General features: G+C 36.6%; 1 protein-coding gene across 2 annotated transcripts in view; it reads right to left on the bottom strand.

Moving 5' to 3' along the window:
* The window catches only part of RHBDD1 (rhomboid domain containing 1), a 56,042-nt gene that overhangs the window by 2,724 nt on the left and 32,317 nt on the right, over nucleotides 1-21,001 (bottom strand). The window contains exon 7 of one of the 2 annotated variants that reach the window (XM_050902778.1): nucleotides 9,158-9,220. The exons of the other annotated variant lie outside the window; for it this stretch is intronic. Within the exon in view, the coding sequence (XP_050758735.1) occupies nucleotides 9,201-9,220 (20 nt within the window). The 3' untranslated portion in view covers nucleotides 9,158-9,200. Of the gene's footprint in view, nucleotides 1-9,157; nucleotides 9,221-21,001 lie in introns of those variants that run through there. 2 annotated transcript variants of the gene reach the window in all.

Raw genomic sequence — 21,001 nt, 5'->3', positions numbered from 1 at the left:
AAGAAAAAACACACGGTTGTTTTACTGTGTCCTATTGACCACAGGCTGAGAAAAAACACTAGCTTACAATATTTTGTAACACAATGAACATTCATTTAGAAATTAAAAAACCCAATAGCTTCAAATTGGAAGGCATAAAGCAAGGTGGTCAGTAGACATCAGATCCTTTCATAATAGTGCAGAAATATGTCTAGACAAAAAAGTTAAAAGGCCTGAGAAGGCTCAATAAAATCTTTTAAAGTCAACATTTATGAACTGTAGACACATACTGGAATACAAATGAATATATGTATTTATCTTATTCATCATCTATAAGTAAAGAAATTGTTAAACAACACTGAATTCATTATAACATTCTCAACTATGTTTATGTTGTCATGGCAAGAAAATTTATGAGAAAAATCGCTGTGATTCTTAATATTTTTTTCCATATTTTTAATATGGAAAATAAACCCAGCAAGTTAAGGGCTTTTCACAGTGTTGTTTATATAAAAATAAAACACCAATTAAAGTGCCCAGTATTTTCTTTATATTTTGACTTTTGATGAGTAAACTTTAAATATAAATATTAACAATAGCTGAAAGATCAATTTTGATATATGAAGAGTGATATAGTCAAGACCTTGAGCGTACAAATGGCTGCACCATACAGGGTCAAAACTGCATTGTAATGATGAAGTTTTATATATTTTTTTAAATCATCACAATTAAAAAAACATTTGCATTTTTAAAAAGTTCTTTTCTGTAGTGACATTGTCAAATATCAAGGTTTCTCATTAAAACATTTATTTTTCTATATAGCATCCTTGGTTAGTTTTTATTTAAGAAATCAGATAGCACTTATGCAGCTGAGTACTGGCAGAGTCCCCATAAAATACGCTCAACACTTCAAATATAAATGTGCTTTAATAATCACTAGAAATAGAAAGAGATGTTATAAAAAAAAGATACAAAATGCTCCTTTATTTGTTGACCCAAAAATAAAAGACTGACAATGCAATTTGAAAAGCTTTATGTTCAAGAACAGATATTATGTATGGTGAGGAAATATAATATGGTGAGGAGGAGTGAAGTTGTCTGAATGTGAACGTTTAAATACATGTACTTACATACGTATATATTTAAATTATACTGTTATCCGAAGTAGTTCCCTGACACCTTTTTTTTAATTACAATAGAAATATTAATGAAATGACACCTTTATCTAATCAAAATATTTATGAGCCACAGTGTTCAGAAATGGTAATTAGGCCACTGCTACTACTGAAACAACACCCGGACTTCTGTGCAAGAAACGAACACAATCTTTTCAACACATCAGCAAAAAACTTCAAGACTAACGGATTTTAAGATTGTATTTAAAGTATTTTAAAAAACTGCAATAACACCAGATGACAGACAAAACCAAAGGATATAGTACAATAAAGTTAGAACAAAACACTAACCCTTACATAGCCTATTCTTAAATTAATTTTATGGTGAACTAGAACGCTGTTCTGTGAATATGGAAGACTGAGACCCTCCACGCTTTTCCTGTCACTCTGTGTGGGGTTTTTTTTGTTACTGAAGTTTACAATTACAGGACTTTGGACCAAAACAAGAAAATCACTGTAACTGCAACTGGTTTAACTAAACCTGTATTAGTGTAATACAGATAAAGCTTTAATAACCTTAAACATTTTCATCCACGTTAAATAAATACGCTAATCACACCTAAAATACTTACTGTAGTTAGGCATTACAGCACGTTACTCTGAAACTACAGTCCCACCATAGGCATAATGTATAATGCATTAAGCACTGGTTCCAAGCTTACCCAGCATGTCAAAATCAGAAATTTGATTAATCACAGGCACACAGTCTGAAATGAAGGCGACAACACTGATTGTCCTCCCTTTTTAACCTATTTTTTTTCCCCACTATGAATGAGCAAGCATCTCTCAGTTGAGAAAACTGAGAATGTTTTGCACTCAGAAGAGCAGAGTCACACACAGCTCATCAGTTTGGGCTGCCAGTGCTGACACTGAGCGCATCTGCCTATCCTTGCTTCCTGGTCTTCCTTCAGCGCCTGATCTACAGCAAGATTTACATGAGGAACTGCTTGTATAGTAACCATGACAACAATTTTGGAGAGAAGACTGTAAAACTGTTTATGCTGACCCATGAGACCATTTTTATTAGTTAAAAACACCCAAACACAGATTTGCAGATTGTTACTCAAATTTGCACCCTTTTTCTTGGATTTAAACAATACAGAAAAATAAAAGCTATTGAGCAGAAGTCTTCAAGTCAAAAGATATCATTAACCAGGGGAATCCCTCAAGAAACTAGAGAGTTTGTCATACTCTCTTGGTTCCAGTCAAGTTCCAAGTTTTGGAATCAAATTACTGGCATGTTCAACACAGTCATTTTCAAAATGCAACTGCCCAATCTGATAGGGCAGAAAGAAAAATATATCTTTGTATGAGACTATTAGCCATACCTTATTGGATATTGGAGACTGCATCCAATATTGGTTCTTTCGATGATTCCTAAGAAAAACTTCTGGTTTCTATCTTAAGTTCTATTACCTGCTTTAATTTTTATAACTAACAGATTGCAAACAAACAACTATCTCAATTCTGAAATTCCTGAAATCCTGACATAGCAGATATTCATTGCCTATAAAGATCTTATTGAATGATATTTCTGTTTTAGAACAAGAAAATACATTCTAAATTCTACACAAACAGAGACAGCATGTAAAAAACTCAACCAACAATAAATGCAAGGAGTTAAGACTTTTTTACTGGATCCAAGTCTCTCAAATGAAAGACTTAACTCTGCAATACACATATAATTCAGTTCTGTTCTCATGCAATTCTGGGCACTACTAACTTACAACAGCTGATAAAGCCCAAAACTTCCTTAGAGACTTTATGATAGCAGAAGGAAACTTAATAAATGTTTCAATGTGCCTTTTGGATTCATATTTAAGACATTTATGAAGTAAACCCTGAACTTCCTTTCATCACTGAACTGATGCTGAATAGTTCACCTTACTTACAATGGGTCATTTGCAAGTAAATGATTGTTTCAAATTAAGTACTATCACACTGAGTACTTTTATAGGACAATCAGGAGAGCAATAGATTATTCTTCTTGTTCATTCTTTAATTAAATCACATTTATTTTGTTAAAAGGCAAAACTGATGAAAACTTGAATATTAAAAAATTTTGGCTTCTGTCGCTATACCCATTGCATGATATATTTGAAAAAATAAGGCATAATCATAACGCAAAATTTAAGACTTTTTTTTAACTCTTCCATATGCTATGGATATTAAAGCACAGGCAGCTGTCACTACTGGACAAACAGCAGGAGTTTCTACTGTGGACATCCACAGCTCACGTTATACCAAATCACCAACATGGTCAATCTCCAGAAGTGCCCTACGCACCAGAAAACTAATTCTAGTCACAAAAACAAATGTCAGAAACAGAAGAGATGTCAGAAAAGAGGCATGAGCTGATCCTATCTAGGTTTAAGCCTTATCTTTTCCAAAGAGTTTCACATTTGAAGCATCATTTTGAAAGATCCCATCATCTTGTAGTGAAAAGCAAACAAACTAGAGTATTACATGCCAAATTGCTTTAAGCAATTCGGAGAGAGATGCTTGAGGAGCAATTTAATAGTCAAATAATAGAACTTATAACCCATGCAGATCCATAGGTTTTAATAAAGGATGCCCAAGATGACAGCTGCAACTGGGCCACCGTTGCTCTCCTCCTTCAAGAAACAAAACAAAAGGAGAGAGGGCACATATTAGCTTGCAATATTAAATTCACACTTTTCATCGTGCACATAAGACTCCATTACCAAGCAAGAAGGTGATTACATAATGCGATCTTAGACCTTTGCACCGCATCTCGGCGGGGAGGTGGCAGGCGCTGGGTCGGTGCTCCTGCCGGGCCCGGGGACATCGCTCGCTCACCCAGCAGATGGCACCGGAGCCACACAGGCCGCCACACAAATGAGGACAAACTCCAGCCAACAAAGTATTCCGCCTTGGAAGTGGAATGAGGGTTATTTTGAAACAGATGGGCTCTAGAGAAGCTGCTGCACTGAATATTATAGAGTTGTTTATTGTCTGGCTGGTTTGAAACCCAGGGATTATTTGCCAGCACCTAGGAGTTTCTCTGTCACATCAGGTTTCATTAAAAGGAAAGTAAAGTGCAAGCCACTGGAATACTTACATACTTTTTTCTTTACTAAACCAGTCCTAAATTCAGAACTTAACTTGCTATTGTATACAATGCTTTGCAGCAGAATGTCTGTCCTGACAAGACCAACTGCATAACCAACACCTTAACCCTGAAGTTGAACAGCTAACACAGCTATCTCCTATACAAGAATCCTCTAAATTTATCAAGTATAATTTATCTAGTGTTTTTCTCATTTTATGCATCTGCAGTACAACGCTGTCACCCTTGGACACGCACACCACACTTTGAGGCTTTTCACTGTAACAGCGATCAGCTCAAAGCCCCCTTCCTCAGATCTTTTTCACACATTCTCAGCACTCCCAATACTAAAATACAGTTACCAGATGCATGATCCAGAAAAGCAGACAGGAAGAGGTGAGAAAACTAACATCGTTAGTGACACCAATTCATCACTTAGATATATTTCCACCAAAATATGCTATCAGTTGATACTAGGAAAACAAACAAACAAAAAACCCAAAATCCTGTTGCCCAAAGAAAGCACACAGGTGAAAGGACATACTCGACATCATTGGAATTAGAAGTTCTAGCTACATCAGCCTAACAGATAACTCAGAACTGCTCTTCTGAATATGATGTGAACCTCCAGCCAAACTCGCTGCAAACGCAAGCAGACCACTCCACAAAGCAGCACATAGATGTCACAGAAACACCAGAGAGATTGATCTAGCTGTGGCACAGCAAGCCTTGTTCGACAGCAAAGCAAAACTTAGGCAGCCAGCTGGCAGTGCAAATGAGCCATCCATTTATTCTTCACCTATACACTGCCCTCTAATCATCAAGATCAGATGTAAGGACAACTTGAAGCATGCCATCCTGTCAGTGTAATAACACCACCTGTAGAATGTGTGTAAAGTGTGCATTTTCTGCTCCTCTGCATGAAATCTGGCATAAGGAAGAAAAATCAGCTGGTCATCTTACAGGGTGAGCCAAACAGAAAAAACTCTCCACATGGGGTTTTAGTTCTGCTTGTAGTACAAGCCACAGAAGTGTTACATCAAACACACTCAACTTGATTTTTCCTCCTCTCTGAAGTAATGGCCTTAGTTTTAGGTTAGATAATAGGATTTGCAAGAGAGTTTCTGTAAGCTTCAGGAAGAATTTATCAAGCTACCAAACTGTGAAAGTCTGACTGGTAGTAATATTCAATTAGGTCCTTGACAAATACTGATGCTGCTAGATAAAAGAAGGTGAGTGTAGCAAATAAGTAGAGATGGTATTACGAAGCAGCATGTCTGTATTTCTTTTTCATGCTAGCTTTAATTGTGTTAAAGAAGAAACTAGACTATTTCAGTTGAATAGCTTATAATTTTCAGTATCGCTATCTGCCCTGGCACTAGTGAATGTGGTACCCATACAAAAACCAAACTATATAATCACATGCCCATACAAAGAACAAACACTTCTCATTTCCAAAAAACTCTTACTTCTGTAGAAGCTTTGTTGTAGAAGATAATCACAGAGAAGCAATAATCTCTTTTCAACACAGGGAGTACGACACAGCTAACCAAACCGTAGAGAGCCCTGATCTGGATGAAAAGACTGCTCTATGCCAAGAGGAGAGTCTTTAACAAGTCCCTCAGATATAATCATTTCATGTCCAAGTGTACACAAAGATAATCCTGGCTTTGATTCTCCCAGTCTTTGAAAGGTGTGAAAGACAGGAAGTCTACCCTTAGCAGAGCCAAGGTTCAGGTATTGTTGTAGTTCATAGCAAACCCATTGCGGGATTTCCTCTTTTTCTTGAAACTGTTTTCTGCCGCCAACAAATTGCTCACTCCAACACTGTTACCTTGGGTCCTCACAAATGCAGGACTGTTAGGATAATCTCATGTAGACATCACCATTTTATACAGCTTAATTGCTTCACTGCGTCTTCTGTATTATCATGTCATTTGATTACATAACAGATTGCCAGCATCTGTACCTATGTCATTGTCAAAGGAGTAAGAGAAATGCTGTATTCATTAGCCTAAGAGCTCACAGATCTGGCAAGCTCTTCCAATCCTTTTTCAAGGAACTGTTTGGAGTCTAAGGATAGCTTATGTAGTTATCAAAGCTAGGATGTTTGTTCAGCCCCTTCAAACCTTTCTTCTAGGAAATACAGACAGTATAGAGCATCTGTCTCTCTACCCTTAGGTAACCTTCCTGTGGCTCCCAAAAAGAAAGTTGCTTTTCTCCTCCTGAAATGAAGAGACTGGAAATATGAAAATATGTATGGGAAGATGACCATATATGGAACCCTCCAGTACAGACCTCCTCAAGAAAAGTGCTGTTGATGTCCTTCGGGGGTTTCAGAATGACAGCCTTCAAGAAACAGATCAAGACTGTTAAAATAGGTGTGAAAGATTTACCGTTTATTTATCGATACTACTAAGCAATAGTGGTTTGAAAATATTTGATCAAGTGTCACAACAACTTAGAACACTTGCTTGGCTTTCATTTATACCAGTTTTATATAATGTATTTCTTCCATAAATAGTACAGCCCTGCTAACTATGTTATAATGCCAGGATATAATTAAAAGTTCACAAACTGCTCTTGAGCATGCTACAGATTACATACAGTGTACTACATTGCCATATCTGTGGTATACACCTGACTTGCCTTGCTTTTTAATACAAAATACCAATGTTTAAAGTGTTCTATTTGAGAAAATGTGAGCTCTCAGTTTATAAACATCCAAACATAATTTTTATGCATAATCAACCAGATATTTTTGATGCATATGGAATTGGAGGAAGTAAACTGGAGGGCAGGCAGAAGCTAGAGTCAAATGCCCAGTGTTGCTATAGTTCTTTCATATCTTCCAGCCAATTAGTAGTCAAGTCTTAAGGTTAGTTTAACCAACTACCTTCTGATTTACTGAGTTGTACAGAAAATCCTAAGGAAAGGCAGTGCATATGCAACATCATTTTTCCTCCTCTCATACTTTAGAAGGACCAGGAGGCTTCAGAAAGAGTTGAGGCAAACAAAACACTTACAGCAGCCTTTTCACTGTTTTATGTTGCACTAGAAGCCAGACAGGAACTACAATTGAAAAAAACCTGTAAAATGGCAAATCTGCTTTTATTCTCTCATCTCCTTCCCTCTGCAAAATGCAGACCGGCTATACAGTCTGACAGATTTGGCTTTTAGCCCTTATCACTGTCCAATTTTTTCCTACTCAGCTCCAAGTAGACCACATTCAATAGCCTACGCTATTGTTTCTAACACTGCCCTTTAAGTTTCTGTCAATGTATGAAAGAGTTTTGTCATGCTATGAAGCAAACTATTCTTCCTGGTGCTTGTGCCAATATTCCCTCATCTACAGACTTGAACGTAACAAACTGGTGAAGAAGAAAAATGGAAGCCTAACTACTGTTTCTGTGCTGTGCTTTGGAATGGCCGACAAATGAAAAAAATCAAATTAGCAGGAAATTAGTTGTGGCTAATGAAGTTAGAAGGAAAGTAATATACCATGAATCCAGATACAACTGGATTGTTAGAAGAGTGAGATCAATCTTGAACACAGAATGTGTGTGTCTCATTTTTAAAAAAAGAGATGATAAAATTGACAAACACACAAAACCATTCCCTCCTGATAATAATTTGATAATTTGTTTTGGTTAGCAGAAGAGATGGCTAAGACTTAATATCAGTATCTTAATCCCTTCATACATTAGGATTTTTAAATTTATTTTAATCATGCCTCAGAGTCTCATCTTTGCTGTATCACCAAAATAACAAACTCTTGTTAAAAGCACATTGGTAACATTTTTAGAGTAGAGACCATCAGTCACTGCCTCAGAATAAGCCAAAAGCTTGCTGCACAGTCAGATCATGCATTTGCAACAAATAATCAACACTACAATGCAGAAGTAAGAGGATATAGGCCACTGCTGGACTTAATACCCTTCAAAAAAGAATTAAGGGGGTTAGTTTCATAGCTACCTTCAGCTACCATTTAGCTGGATACTGAAAATACTACAGGAGAGATGACGTAAAATAATCTCACACTATTTTCCAACCATCTAATAATTCTCCAGATGTTAATCCTCCTAAACAAGGCTAAACTCATTATTAAACTTAAAATGGTTGATACATAAAATCAACTATATCTTTCATTCCCAAGTATTGAAAGGGATTTGCTAACCAGCTCAAAAAAACCTTGACCTATACAGACATGCTCCTTAACCTATCTTTAGGCTAAGACAGACAGACATCTATTCCTCTTCATAGTAGTAAGAAGAAAGCTAAGAATAACTTCAGTTACAAGAAGAATTTCAGGTAGGCTGTATGTTTATCATAATCTAGTAGAAGTCATTTGTTCGGCTGCAAATAGCAAGGTATCTTTTTCCTTATTTCTTTAATTTATGTTCATCTATTTCAAGCATCCACAGTACATCCTTCACTGAAAAAACTAGAATTGGAGACATCATGTTATTCCATACTTCTATGCAGTTTCTTCCCTTGGTTGGTTTGTTAGTGCGTATTCACTAGTGTTTAGATGTATTCTCCAATTCCCTCCTCCAAATGATATTTATACATTTGTTACTTTATAAAATTACTTAAGTGACTTATTTTGCTATTCACATGACCTGTATTTTATGCTCCTGGAATGTTTTTACAGTAAGTTGCACAGATCAAGTAAAGAACACTGTCAAAAATACAGTGAAGTAAAGCACTAGAAATGAGATCTAAGACAAGGAGCAGAGCAAGAACAAAACAAACAGGATAAGGAGTTACACAAAATGCAACTGAAAAGGCTGAAAGTTTCTCCTGGCAACAAGAAGGAATAAATGCAAATGAAATTTCACCACCCCTATACAGTTGCTTAGAATTTCAAAGTTACACACAAGTTATGTCCTTACCAGTGTAAAACATGCCTGTTCTTGGCAAATATTTTTGTGTGATGTTACCGTACTTGGTTCAATGCTTCTGAATTGTAAAACTCACAGGGAAGTTCTGGATCCTAAAAACAGGACCAGAAAAAAAACTTGAACACAAAGCTCCCCTGCTCAATCATTAAAAAAAGAATACTTACATTTCATTGATTAACATAAAATACTTTAATAAGAAGTCCCTTGTTTGATATTGTTAATGCACATGATGACTCGGTAAAAAAATGAGCATAAAGATAACCTAAGAGTCACGCTAGGACACTTACTAATGTTTTCTGAAACCCATCCCCTATTCCTCTTTTTATAGCTTGACTAAACTGGTTTTAAAAAATAGCTCAACTAAACTGGTTTTAAATAATTTATCTGGTATCTTCCTCATTCCCTCAGAGATTGTTCTGTGGCTTAATGCAGTTAGCTGCTAGGAAGATATCCTTGCACTGTTCTATGGTATTCTTCTTCCTTGGTCATTAAAACCCTCTAAAAATTCTTTTCCAAGTTGTCAGGTCTTTTAAGTTCTTCAGCTAAATCTATATATAATTTGTAGTTTAAAGTGATTTGATTGTAAAATGAAGCATAATTTACTGCTAGAACCATAGAAACCAGAGCTACAAAGAACCTCAGATGATCATCTAGTCCATCTTTATGCCCTATGGCACAGTCAGTTACCTTTGTCACATTCATGAGAAACCTCTGTTTAACCTTAAAACCTTGCAGGATGAAGGTTCCACAAAATTCTTTGCCAATTCATTCCATTACTTACCATTATTAACATCTAACAGATTTCCACTGAGGAAAGAACACCTTTATTTCTTGTTTTATAAATTGTAATAAATTTACATTCCCTTCCTCTTTGCAGCTACTTTTAATGTATTTGAAGATTTGTGTATTATCAGGTATCTTCTATAGACCAACTGTCCTCTGCCTCCTATCTCATACTACATGTTCTTTTCAGTTGTGTTTTCTAGATCTCCACTTAATTCTTACTGCTTTCCCCCTCTGACTCTGCAGTTGCTTCCCATCCTTTTTCAAAAGAAGTGCTAAAAACTTGATGCAGTGCTACGTGTAAGGTCTTATTAGTACTGAACAGCACAGAAGCATGTGTTTGCAGATAACATGCCTATTCCCAGATTCACAGTGAGGCAAATGTTATATAATATGACACTGTTCATCCATGTTATGTCATTGGTTATATCTACTAGCATGGAGAACTTCAAACAGAATTACTTTCATCTTTTTTGAGACAGCCTTCCAATTTGCCAAGGTAACTCTTAATTCTCATCTTGTATTCCAGTGTTTCTGCAGCCTTCCTGAGCTGGTATCAGCCGATACTTACATTGCATTGCATCATCCCAATTGCAAACAAAAGTAGAACTCCACACAGGGCAGACCATTACATATAATCCATACTTCAACACTTGCTTTTCTAATTAATTTTACACCCACCTAATAGTATAATCAATGCCGTATTTCCATCGCTTATTTTTAGAATACTGTGCAAGACAGTAGCAAAGGTCACACTGGTTTCACACACAGCCCAACTCATATGATTTCTCCCTTATATACACAACTTATATCCCTTTATTCAGACTAGTTTGCTAGGACTAACTTTCATAGCAAATCCATACAGCCTTGTTACTTACCTACCTGTAACTCTTCCAGGCTTTTATAGTGCATTTTTCTGGAAATGTAAGCTGCCTGGCTTATACGAAACCTTGGCTCCTTCGCTCATCCCAGATGAACACCATGTTTACCCCTTTCTGGTCTACTGCAACCTCATAGAATCATAGAATATCTCAAGTTGGAAGGGACCCATAAGGATCATCAAGTCCAACTCGCTGCTCCTCGCAAGGCTACCTAAAACTAAAGCATATGACTAAGAGCATTGTCCAGACGCTCCTTGAGCTCCGATAGGCTTGGTGTCGTGACCAGTTCCCTGGGGAGCCTGTTCCAGTGACCGACCACCCTCTCAGTGAAGAACCTTTTCCCAATGTCCAATCTGAACTTCCCCTGACACAGCTTCATTCCATTTCCTCATGTCCTGTCACTGGTCACCAGAGAGAGGAGATCAGCACCTCCTCCTCCACTGCCCCCCTTGAGGAAGTTGCAGGCTGCGATGAGGTCACTCCTCAGCCTTCTCTTCTCCAAGCTGAACAAACCACGTGACCTCAGACGCTCCTTGTAAGTCTTGCCCTTGAGGCCTTTCACCATCTCAGTCTCCCTCCTCTGGACACACTAATAGTTTGATGTCCTTCTTATATTGAGGCGCCCAAAACTGCACACCATACTCAAGGTGGGGCCACACCAGTGTGGTGTAGAGTGGGACAATCACGTCCCTTGACAGGCTAGCTATGCTGTGCTTGATGCATCCCAGGACACGGTTGGCCTTTTTGGCTGCCAGGGCACACCGTTGACTCATACTTAACTTCCCATCAACCCAAACCTCCAGATCTCTTTCCACGGGGCTGCTCTCCAGCCTCTCATCCCCCGGTTTGTACATATAACCAGGATTATCCCATCCCAGGTGGAGAATCCTGCACTTGCGCTTGTTAAATTTCTTACAGTTGGTGATTGCGCAGCTCTCTAGTCTATCCAGATCTCTTTGTAAAACCTCGCCCATTCTACCATTATCTGAGATACCTGAGCATCATCCCAACAAAATAAACAGAACTTAAGTATGAACAAGGACATTAAACTTGTATAAGTCCACTTCCTTCCAATTTTTATCCCTCTGAAGCGTATACTGCATTGTGAAGTTACGCCAATTTTCCACTTCGACCCCTCCTCTTTCAACGTTATATATTAATTTGTATTTTTCTTTGACTATTCCCTTTGTTTTTTCTTGATCAAGTTTCTCAAGACAACTAAACTGGTATTATTTCTTGAGGCTTGGTGTTAGAAGGGCCCTTAAGAAATGACAATTTTTAAACCCAGAAATTAAATATCCTTTCCTCTTTACAGAGCCTATTTTAAATTAATAATACTTGATAAGATCTGTTTTTATAATCTATTAAAAAAACCTGAACTAAAATAACACAAATTAAGCAATATGTGCTTACTGCCACAGGTAAGTCAGAGACCTATGGAGACCACTTGCTCAGATCCTAAGATCAGAATCTGACAGCAGCTTCTGCTTTAACATACCAGAAATTTCCTGTTGAGCTCATGCTGTTACGAGACTTTGCATTTCAGTTTATTCAGTTATTAACTTGTTCATCTAAAGAAATAAAGTGGAAAATGAAAAGGAAATCTTTATATTCATCTTCAAATAACTGAAAAAGGAAAAGTGCTACCTAATGAGTCTCAGTAGCTCCAAAAATCCTGAATACCATCAGGATCAGAAATAATTTTGGCAAATTATTTAATTACAAACAGTAATTCCTTTATTAAATAAGGCAGATGGGCTTTGTTTTTCCATTTAAAACTGTTGCTAAAGGTATCCCGAAACCTAACCGGATATTTATTTTTTCAACTAAATTCTAATTTTCATCCAAACGTTGCTTCACATGAAGTTGATTAAGACAGTACTAAATAAATGCATTATTCATCCTTTATAGTATCATCAGTCATAGTAATGTGTTAAAAAACTGACTAAATGAACATTTAAGCTATGTAATTACTTGAGTGAAGACAAAAAGTACCAAGTTATGCTGACCTGAATCACCATTTTTCCCTCTTTGAAAAAACATACTCAAAGCTAGAGTTAAATTATTTCAGGTTCAAACCTAGGTGCTAGCCACACCTCTTCATGTACTACAGGATATAAATAGTACTACATACCCTCTGCCAAGTCACTGAAAGACTAACAAGTGCAGACATTCACCACCATCTTGCAATGCTCTGTGAACCATATCTGAATTACCTAACTGAGGCTACGATGTCTAATGAACCCTTTGCAGAAAGGATCCTATCTGTCCGTACTTAAGCTTGCTAAATGTAACTAACTGCATTAGCAAAACTTCTTGAGCTAATGAAACTAAAACTTTTTGATCAGAGCTAGCTCATGTCCAACCAGCTTTCAGGGCAAGCTGAGCTTGCTCACATATGTCTACAAGATTGCAGTCATAGTAGACTGAATATGAAAGACAAAATTGTCTTTTGAGCATAATCCTAAAACCTACTGCTGCACACTGACAACAGCAGGGAATCTATGTAATGCTCAAAATCATTACAGGTTTATTTTTAAATGCAAGCTAGAGACTCCAGATAGAAAACAGAAAGTATAGAAGAGAAGCAAACCAGAACACAGTTGGCCTTAGGACCACAAGGATGCAGCCATGATGTTGGCCAACAAGACATAGAGATACATAGTTTTCTTGAAACTACTAGAAACTACTGAAAAAGGTTCAGAACATCATTTTTAAGATAGTCCCAATGAACAAAATGTAAACTATACCCAGTCTATAGAATTAATCCAATGACAAAACAAGAGTTAAAATAGTAAATCATGGGTAAATTCAAGATGAGGAATATTCACTAACCTTAGTTTACCACTAAAAGCATCCCCAGACTAAGTTTTTTAACATTCATAAGAATCTTAATATATATAAAATCACATTTGGAAAAAACCCACTTTGTTTTTCGTTTACTACATTTCTGCCTGCCTAACAAAGACACTCCAAACAATATCCATTTCCCAATGCCAAGACTAAGAAACCCAGATGGATGGAGACACCAGTGCAGACTGGAGGCACTCCACAGCAACTACCACTTTCTCCAAGTGGAAGAGAGTGCTTTTATGTAGCCCACACACAGCTTCTTCTAATTATGCCCACAGTTGTTAAGCAGAACTGCCTGTTCTCTAAGCAAGGTGACCCTGCCAAACCCACTGTGAAAGGAACAACGTTTGTTCCTGTCCCAGTTTTGGCTGGGATAGAGTTAATTCTCTTCTTAGTAGTGATACAGTGCTGTGTTTTGGATTTAGGGTGAGAATAATGTTGATAGCACACTGATGTTTTAGGATAAGCACTACTTAGCAACAACTAAGTCAAGGATTTTTTCCAGTTTCCCATGCTCTGCCAGCAAGCAGGTGGGCAAGAAGCTGGGAGGGAGCAGAGCCAGGGCGGCTGACCTGAACTGGCCAAAGGGGCATTCCATACCATGGAACATCATGCCCAGTATATAAACAGGGGGGAGCTGGCCAGGAGGGGCGGATCACAGCTCTGGCATCAGTCAGCAGGTGGTAAGCAATTGCATTGTGCATCACTTGTCTTTTCTTGGGTTTTATTTATCTTTTTTTTGTTGTTACATTCCTTTTCATTACAATTATTGTTATTAGTTAGTAGTATATTTTATTTTACTCTAGTTATTAAACTGTTCTTATCTCAAGCCACGAGTTTTACCTTTCCCCCGCCCCCCCCATCCCACTGGGAGGGGGAAGCAGCTGCGTGGTGCTTAGTTGCTGGCTGGGGTTAAACCATGACAGTCCTTTTTGGGGTTTCCCACGGGGTCACAGCCTCCTTTGGGTGCCATCTCCTAGGCAATAATTACATTTTCTACCTTTTCTCCTTGGTGAGCCAACCTATTGGGGAGACATCTTCCCACATCTTCCCTTTCTCCACCAGGTTAATTACAATAGCATTGGAGGAGTTTGTAAATTTTGAATATCCTTGGGATGTTGAACTCAGCACGGTCCTATTGCTAGGAACCAGCATGTTCCTGAATGCGATTTCTCACACTAAATCCAAAACCCAGCACTGTACCAGCTACTAAGAAGAGAATTAACTCTATCCCAGCCGAAACCAGGACAGTTCCTTTAAGAAAAAGTTCAAGTTACTAAGGAAAAAAAAAAAACCATAAAATCCAGAGACCACTGAAGTCAGTGAAAAGACTCCCATTTGTATCACTGAGTCTTGGATCAAAACACCAAGAACAGCCTCTACCTCCATATGCAAACCATGCTTTTATAATAGATGTAGCATGAATGTAAGAAAAACATCTCTAGATGTTTGTCTAGATCTCAGATTTAACTATTTCTTTATTAAAGTGTTTTCTTCCTATTTTAATTGTCTTTGGCAGTTGAAACTTTTGCAAGAAGGAAACCATCCAGAAGAAAGCTGCATTGGCAGTACCTGAAAAAATGTTTGCATATTTAGGAAGTCACAGAAAAAAAAAAAAAATCAGCATTCTGTATACATTTTAGCATGAAAATCTGAATAAATACTTTGTGTCAGTACTATATGCTTTTTTAATGCAAACAAAATTAATCATTATTTAAATTCTTATCTCAAAATCTTTTGTAGCAATAATCAGAACCTAAGAATAACTACATCACTATCAACTTGTTGCCTAAAGACCAAACAAGTTAACCCTTCAGGCAGTGTTTCCAAAAATACCTGATATAGTACCAAGCATTTGATGGAAGGAATGAAAGATGTGCTGCATTGCAAGAGAGCCACCACGTCCAGAATGTTAAATACTGAATATAGTAATTTCACCACAGTGCTATAATCCAGGGTAAATTAGAGAGAAGCAAACAATACCAGGACAAAACATAGAGCAAAACAGCCTTGAAAGGCATGCTGTATTAGGGTGTCAAACTGAATCCAAAATTATGTTCTAAACTATTCTCAGTGTACTAGTGTCACAATGCTTCAATATTTTCTGTTTTCATAATTTTTCACTTTAATGATAAGTGCAAACACATTACCGCTCACGTGGAATGAAGCCCTACTTTTAAATTGATAATATCTGTCTTTTTATCCCTATAACATATAACTCAGGAATGCTGTATGCAAGCAAGCCCAAAACCTTAGGCAATATTGTATGCCACAATGGACAGAACTTTTTCAGGAAAGGCAGATGAGAGAAATGGGGAACACAGTCTCATTCATTTGCATAACCAACTTTTATACAAATGTACTTTGGATCAAGAAACAGTTTCTGTTAATGATATTTTAACAGAACACATCTCAGCTCTTCCAATTTACTAATAAAACTGTTGAACTAGTTTTCTGCTGTACGTAGAAGTGTTTCAAAGGCAGGAGGAAAAGGATGCACACAGAACTCCTGAATAATGGGCAGGGAGGGAAGTAGAAAAGGCAAAAAACCAAAGGCAAAGACCATACGAGCAGTTTGCACAACTTCTTCTAGAACTGATTCATCCATCAAAAGCATTCTCTTAGTACATTCTCCTCCAGACACCTGAAGGAATGCTCTCCACACACTACTCCTGAAAGGAAATTGTGCCTCTCCTAGAAGAATGTGAAATTGTCTGTACAGATTCATGTATAATAATAATCCTAAAGACAGGAGATATGAAGAAAATTGTGTAGCACTGAGGACAAGAGGAAGAGACAGTGGAAATAAAGGAGAAACTAATTTCCCCAGTTACGCTAATTCTATGGAAGTCTTCACACAATTTAAAGTCTTGACCACACTATCAACATTGAACAAAACTATATCAAGTATCCCTGTGTCTCTTCTCGAACCAAGCACAATTGGTCCTAAACTGTTTATTACCTGCGCTTTAGTATCGGAACCAAGTTAGCATTGCTTTAATAAAGTAAAAAAAAAAAAATCTCACCAAAATACTCAAAATTTAAGACATGAGTGCATTTTTTTTTTTTAAGCACAGATACTAAAGGAGACAAGTCTAAACCCAGTATTCCAAAATACTTATGCACTATTTAAAGATGTATAACAGTATCTTGAAAGGTCAAGTGTGTACAAAGCTTAAAACAACTACTATTACATTTACTGTAGCATTTCAGAAGGAATTAGCTAGCCTACGTTTTTGATTTAAAATTGCTAATCTAGACAAAAAAATACAGCTTGTTGACATACAAGTGCATGAGACCTGGATTTGAAGGAGTTGCCAATTCTAGTTGTCTATCTCATCTAACTTCCCCTACTGCACTGCTACTAAAGCAGAAATAGTTGAACTATGAACAAAGATGCCTCCGAGTTCTCAATTTTCAGTCCAAAATTTTTCATCCAGTCCAGTATTTTTTAGGCAAAGTTAAATGAACACCAGTTTAGATAACAAAGGGCAGTAACTGCTTCAGTTGTCTGAAGCTAACTCATTTGCGTGTGTTAATGGAGGTTTTCCAATAGAATGATTTCACTGCTTTACAGAACTACTCTTTACACCATGGTATTTCATAGGCGCTAATTGGTTGTGGTTCTATTTTACGCCCATGGTGAAAGGCTTAGTGGTGCTTCGTCTTACCCATCTGGTGAACTTTTACCGCCATTATCAAGAGAATTAGGACTTTTTTTGGTTCTAATCTTCAGTAAACCTGTTTCATCCTACATCAACCACTATTTTTATGAAGAGACAGATGGAATAATATTGCTATACATTCATTAAACATTTACAATAGAATTCTGGCTATGCTTCTTCTTGGAAGGGGTCTACTACTTACACCGAGCATACACCAAAACTGTCTGTGTGGAAACGATAAAAATTTAGTCACAGGGAGGGAGAGAAGGGGGAGAGAAGAACAGGAGAAAAGAAGAGGAGAAAAGAAAAAAGGGAAAAAAAAGAAAAAAAAAGAAAGTTGGACTTTAAGAATCAGATGCAAGTCCTAGCATATGACTTCATGAAATGTATTTTAATCTGATATCATGCACTGCACATTTGAGCATATAATCTATTTCAAGACATTTCTACAGAAAACCATCATAGGCAAATGCAATGACCGGCATTCCTACAATTGCAGAAGGGAAAGATAACACCGACTGGAAAAAAAAATTGAATTATACAGCATTTCTCTATAGTCTTATCACATCAGTTTCATTCTTATTACAATATTCCATGGATTTGGCAAATTTCATAGACTACTACTAAGTCCAGACTCAGTAGAAGAAAACAGAAATGGGAACCCTTAAAAATTCAAAGAACAGGTAAGCCAGATGCCTAGATATTTCCTAACTACACTGCAAATGTACCTATGACTAGCCCATACTTGGTTATCTAAAAAACTTTGACTGGATGGGAGTTTTTTTGTTTTGTTTTGTTTTAAATTAGAACTAAAGAAATGCAGATATAGACAGTTTCATTATAAAATATAAGAGGAATATCTATATATGTATACTTATAGGTATTTCTCTTTAATCACAAACTATAGACTACAACCTACGTGTTTAAAAAAACTTAGTCTTAAGAAAAAGAGGAAGATTCCTTTCTGCAGAGACATGAGCTTGCAAGCGATTCTTAACATTATTGAGGTTGAAAGACAAACACTTAAAAGTTCAACTCTCAAAAAATCCCAACACCCACCACAACAAAAATCCAAATCCACATCCCACACTAATCAAGATATTTCTTCTGAGCAGAATAGCAAGTAAACAATAGATAAGAGATATGGTATACTGGGGTTACATTAAGGACAGCTGCTAATACTAGTATTAAACAAAAATGGCAACCATATATTTTAGCTACATAGTGAAACCATATAGTTTAAATATCAGAGGCTATGATTTTTTTAAATCCAAAATTATTTTCCTAACTAAAGAAAGAATTATTGCAATTTGTAACTGAATGAATGAAAACTAAAAAAAAAAACAAACCCCCAAAAAACCCCAAAAAACAACTTTGGAGAAAAAATTGATGCTGTTTAAACTGATTCTTGTTTGAGGCAACATACCTAAAACTGGGAATAGAAAGAATATAAATAACAGTTCCTTTTAGTAAATGGACTGAAATCATTATGACAGTTTGACAGTCTTAAAACTGATGCCTATATAAATCTCATAAACAAGCCTAGCAATTTCTTTTGTTGCATTAGATACTAATTATTATTATTTAAAAATTTTTCAGGATATAGCATAAAAATAGAATTGCAGTTCAGGAATGCCTGAATGCAGAATAAGCAGAAATGCAGTACCTTTATGGTGAGTTTAGATAACCCATGTATGGAATTACAGAAGAGTACCTACTGAGCTTAAATTCGATGCATGTCTTAATACAAATCAGTTTTCAGTTGTGGACAACAACTGCTACCAGGAAGTTCTGTACTATGCCACTGATTCTTTTAATAGCTTAGCAGGATACTAACACAGTAATTTATAAGAATGGATCAACATTCCAAATCCATAATGGTACATTTTGTGGCCTAAACGCCCTAATAAATGCATTTGTCTAACTAAGGGGGGGGGGGGGGGGGGCAGGGGGGAAGCAATCAAAATTACAGCAGTACTTTTTTGTCCAAGCTACAGAGCAACTGTGATGGTTTACATGTCATAGTTGGGGGGGGGGGGGGGGGGGGGGGGGGGGGGGGGGGCGGGCGGGGGGGAGATTCATAAAGAAAGAGCCCTAAATTTTGATTGTGGTACCTGTTTTTACATCCATTTAGCTATCTATTTCTAATTCTTTTATGTAATTTTTAGTCATGTTAACTACCTGCTTCATCATCCATGTAATTGCAAGCAACTGTGAATGTCATGGTTTAGGGAAAAAATGTATCGTGTTCAAAGGACAGTGCTCATTCAAGCTAATTATTTTTCAAACTGACAGGGAAGAATATCCTAATTGCTCATTAGCACAGTAAATTTCATCTCATCCTTTGTGTCACTAAAACAGGTATGATCAATTACATGCTCTATATTACTTTGTGAAATAAGGCATCTGCCTACAGGCAAGCTTAACCTTTAAGCAGCTTATTTAAGGAAATACTTTAAGGGTTCAGCTCTAAAGTCTTGCTTGTCCAGACTAAAGTGCTCCAGCAGGTACGAGAAAGAGGTGCAAAATTAAATCACTCCTGTGATACCACTGAAAACAACATCTATATATGTTTGATCACACCAAACTTCTGAAAACAATATACAATGATACATTTTCCCACTTCACTTATCTGTGAGGCTTAAAAACTATAACTAGCACTGAAAACATACACTACTGTAGTGTTAAGGAAATGCTGCTGTCTCAAATTGAGGTTAAAAATGTGACTTGGTATGGCACAGTTATCTACCAATTAACTATACTTAGTTAGAGATCCTATTTAAATTCTATCTCATGATTGAAAGGACATTTGCCAAATAAGAATATATTCCCTTTTATAGTTGAAAACTTATCTTTGTCCAAAACCAACAAGCAGACAAAAAATACTTACCTACAACGATGTAGGTTATTTAAGGCTACAAATGAAAGCTGCATGTCTTCCACACTGATACATGAAAGCCTTTAAAGTGTATACTATCTATTTATATTATCATAATTTTGTCATTGTTATTTGTATTCCGTTTCCTTGATAGTTTCAAAAAAATACAAACATGGCTCATTTGCAGATAACATTTCAAAATGCTTAATATTGAAAGCTTTGAAGGATTTCTCTCTCAAACTCAATGTTAAAAATTATGTACAAAGTCATGTAAAAACGACAGTAAAATAAAACATATCCCTTATAATAAAGCTCATTTTAGACCTCTTCCTTCCCAAAATTATATAGGACAACATATTGATATGACTTCATTAATTTTTAAAAATTCCTAAGACAGCATGAACAGTAACTAATTCACTATCTTCTGCTGACAAACCAGATGGACTAAATGCTATTTTATTGATTTATTTGAAAGCTAAGATTCTCACTATCTTCTAAGGTTTTCAGTACAGTTTGCTTGAAGTGGGACTGCTCAGATTGCAATAATTTCTAGAACAAATATATTACAGTAATAATCTTGCTGTAGAAAATGTTTGGTTTTTTTTTTTTTTGAAGTTTCTAGCTTCACAACATTGAGGGACAGTTAGACAGAACTATGCTTGAAGAACAAAGGTGAACACAAAAATGAAGATAACTAGAAACAAAATCACTTAAAACCCCCCTAATTTCCCTAAAAGTCTGCACTTGTGCCTCCCAGGTGACTCTCACAATAGATGCAAACTTAATAGAGCAAAAAGCTGTATTTGCTTTAAA

This window comes from Gymnogyps californianus, chromosome 10 (genome assembly GCF_018139145.2).
Source record: "Gymnogyps californianus isolate 813 chromosome 10, ASM1813914v2, whole genome shotgun sequence".
NCBI classification, from domain to species: Eukaryota; Metazoa; Chordata; class Aves; order Accipitriformes; family Cathartidae; genus Gymnogyps; species Gymnogyps californianus.
The sequence above is the reverse complement of the archived record's forward strand: the minus strand, read 5'-3'. Positions and strand labels throughout refer to the sequence as shown.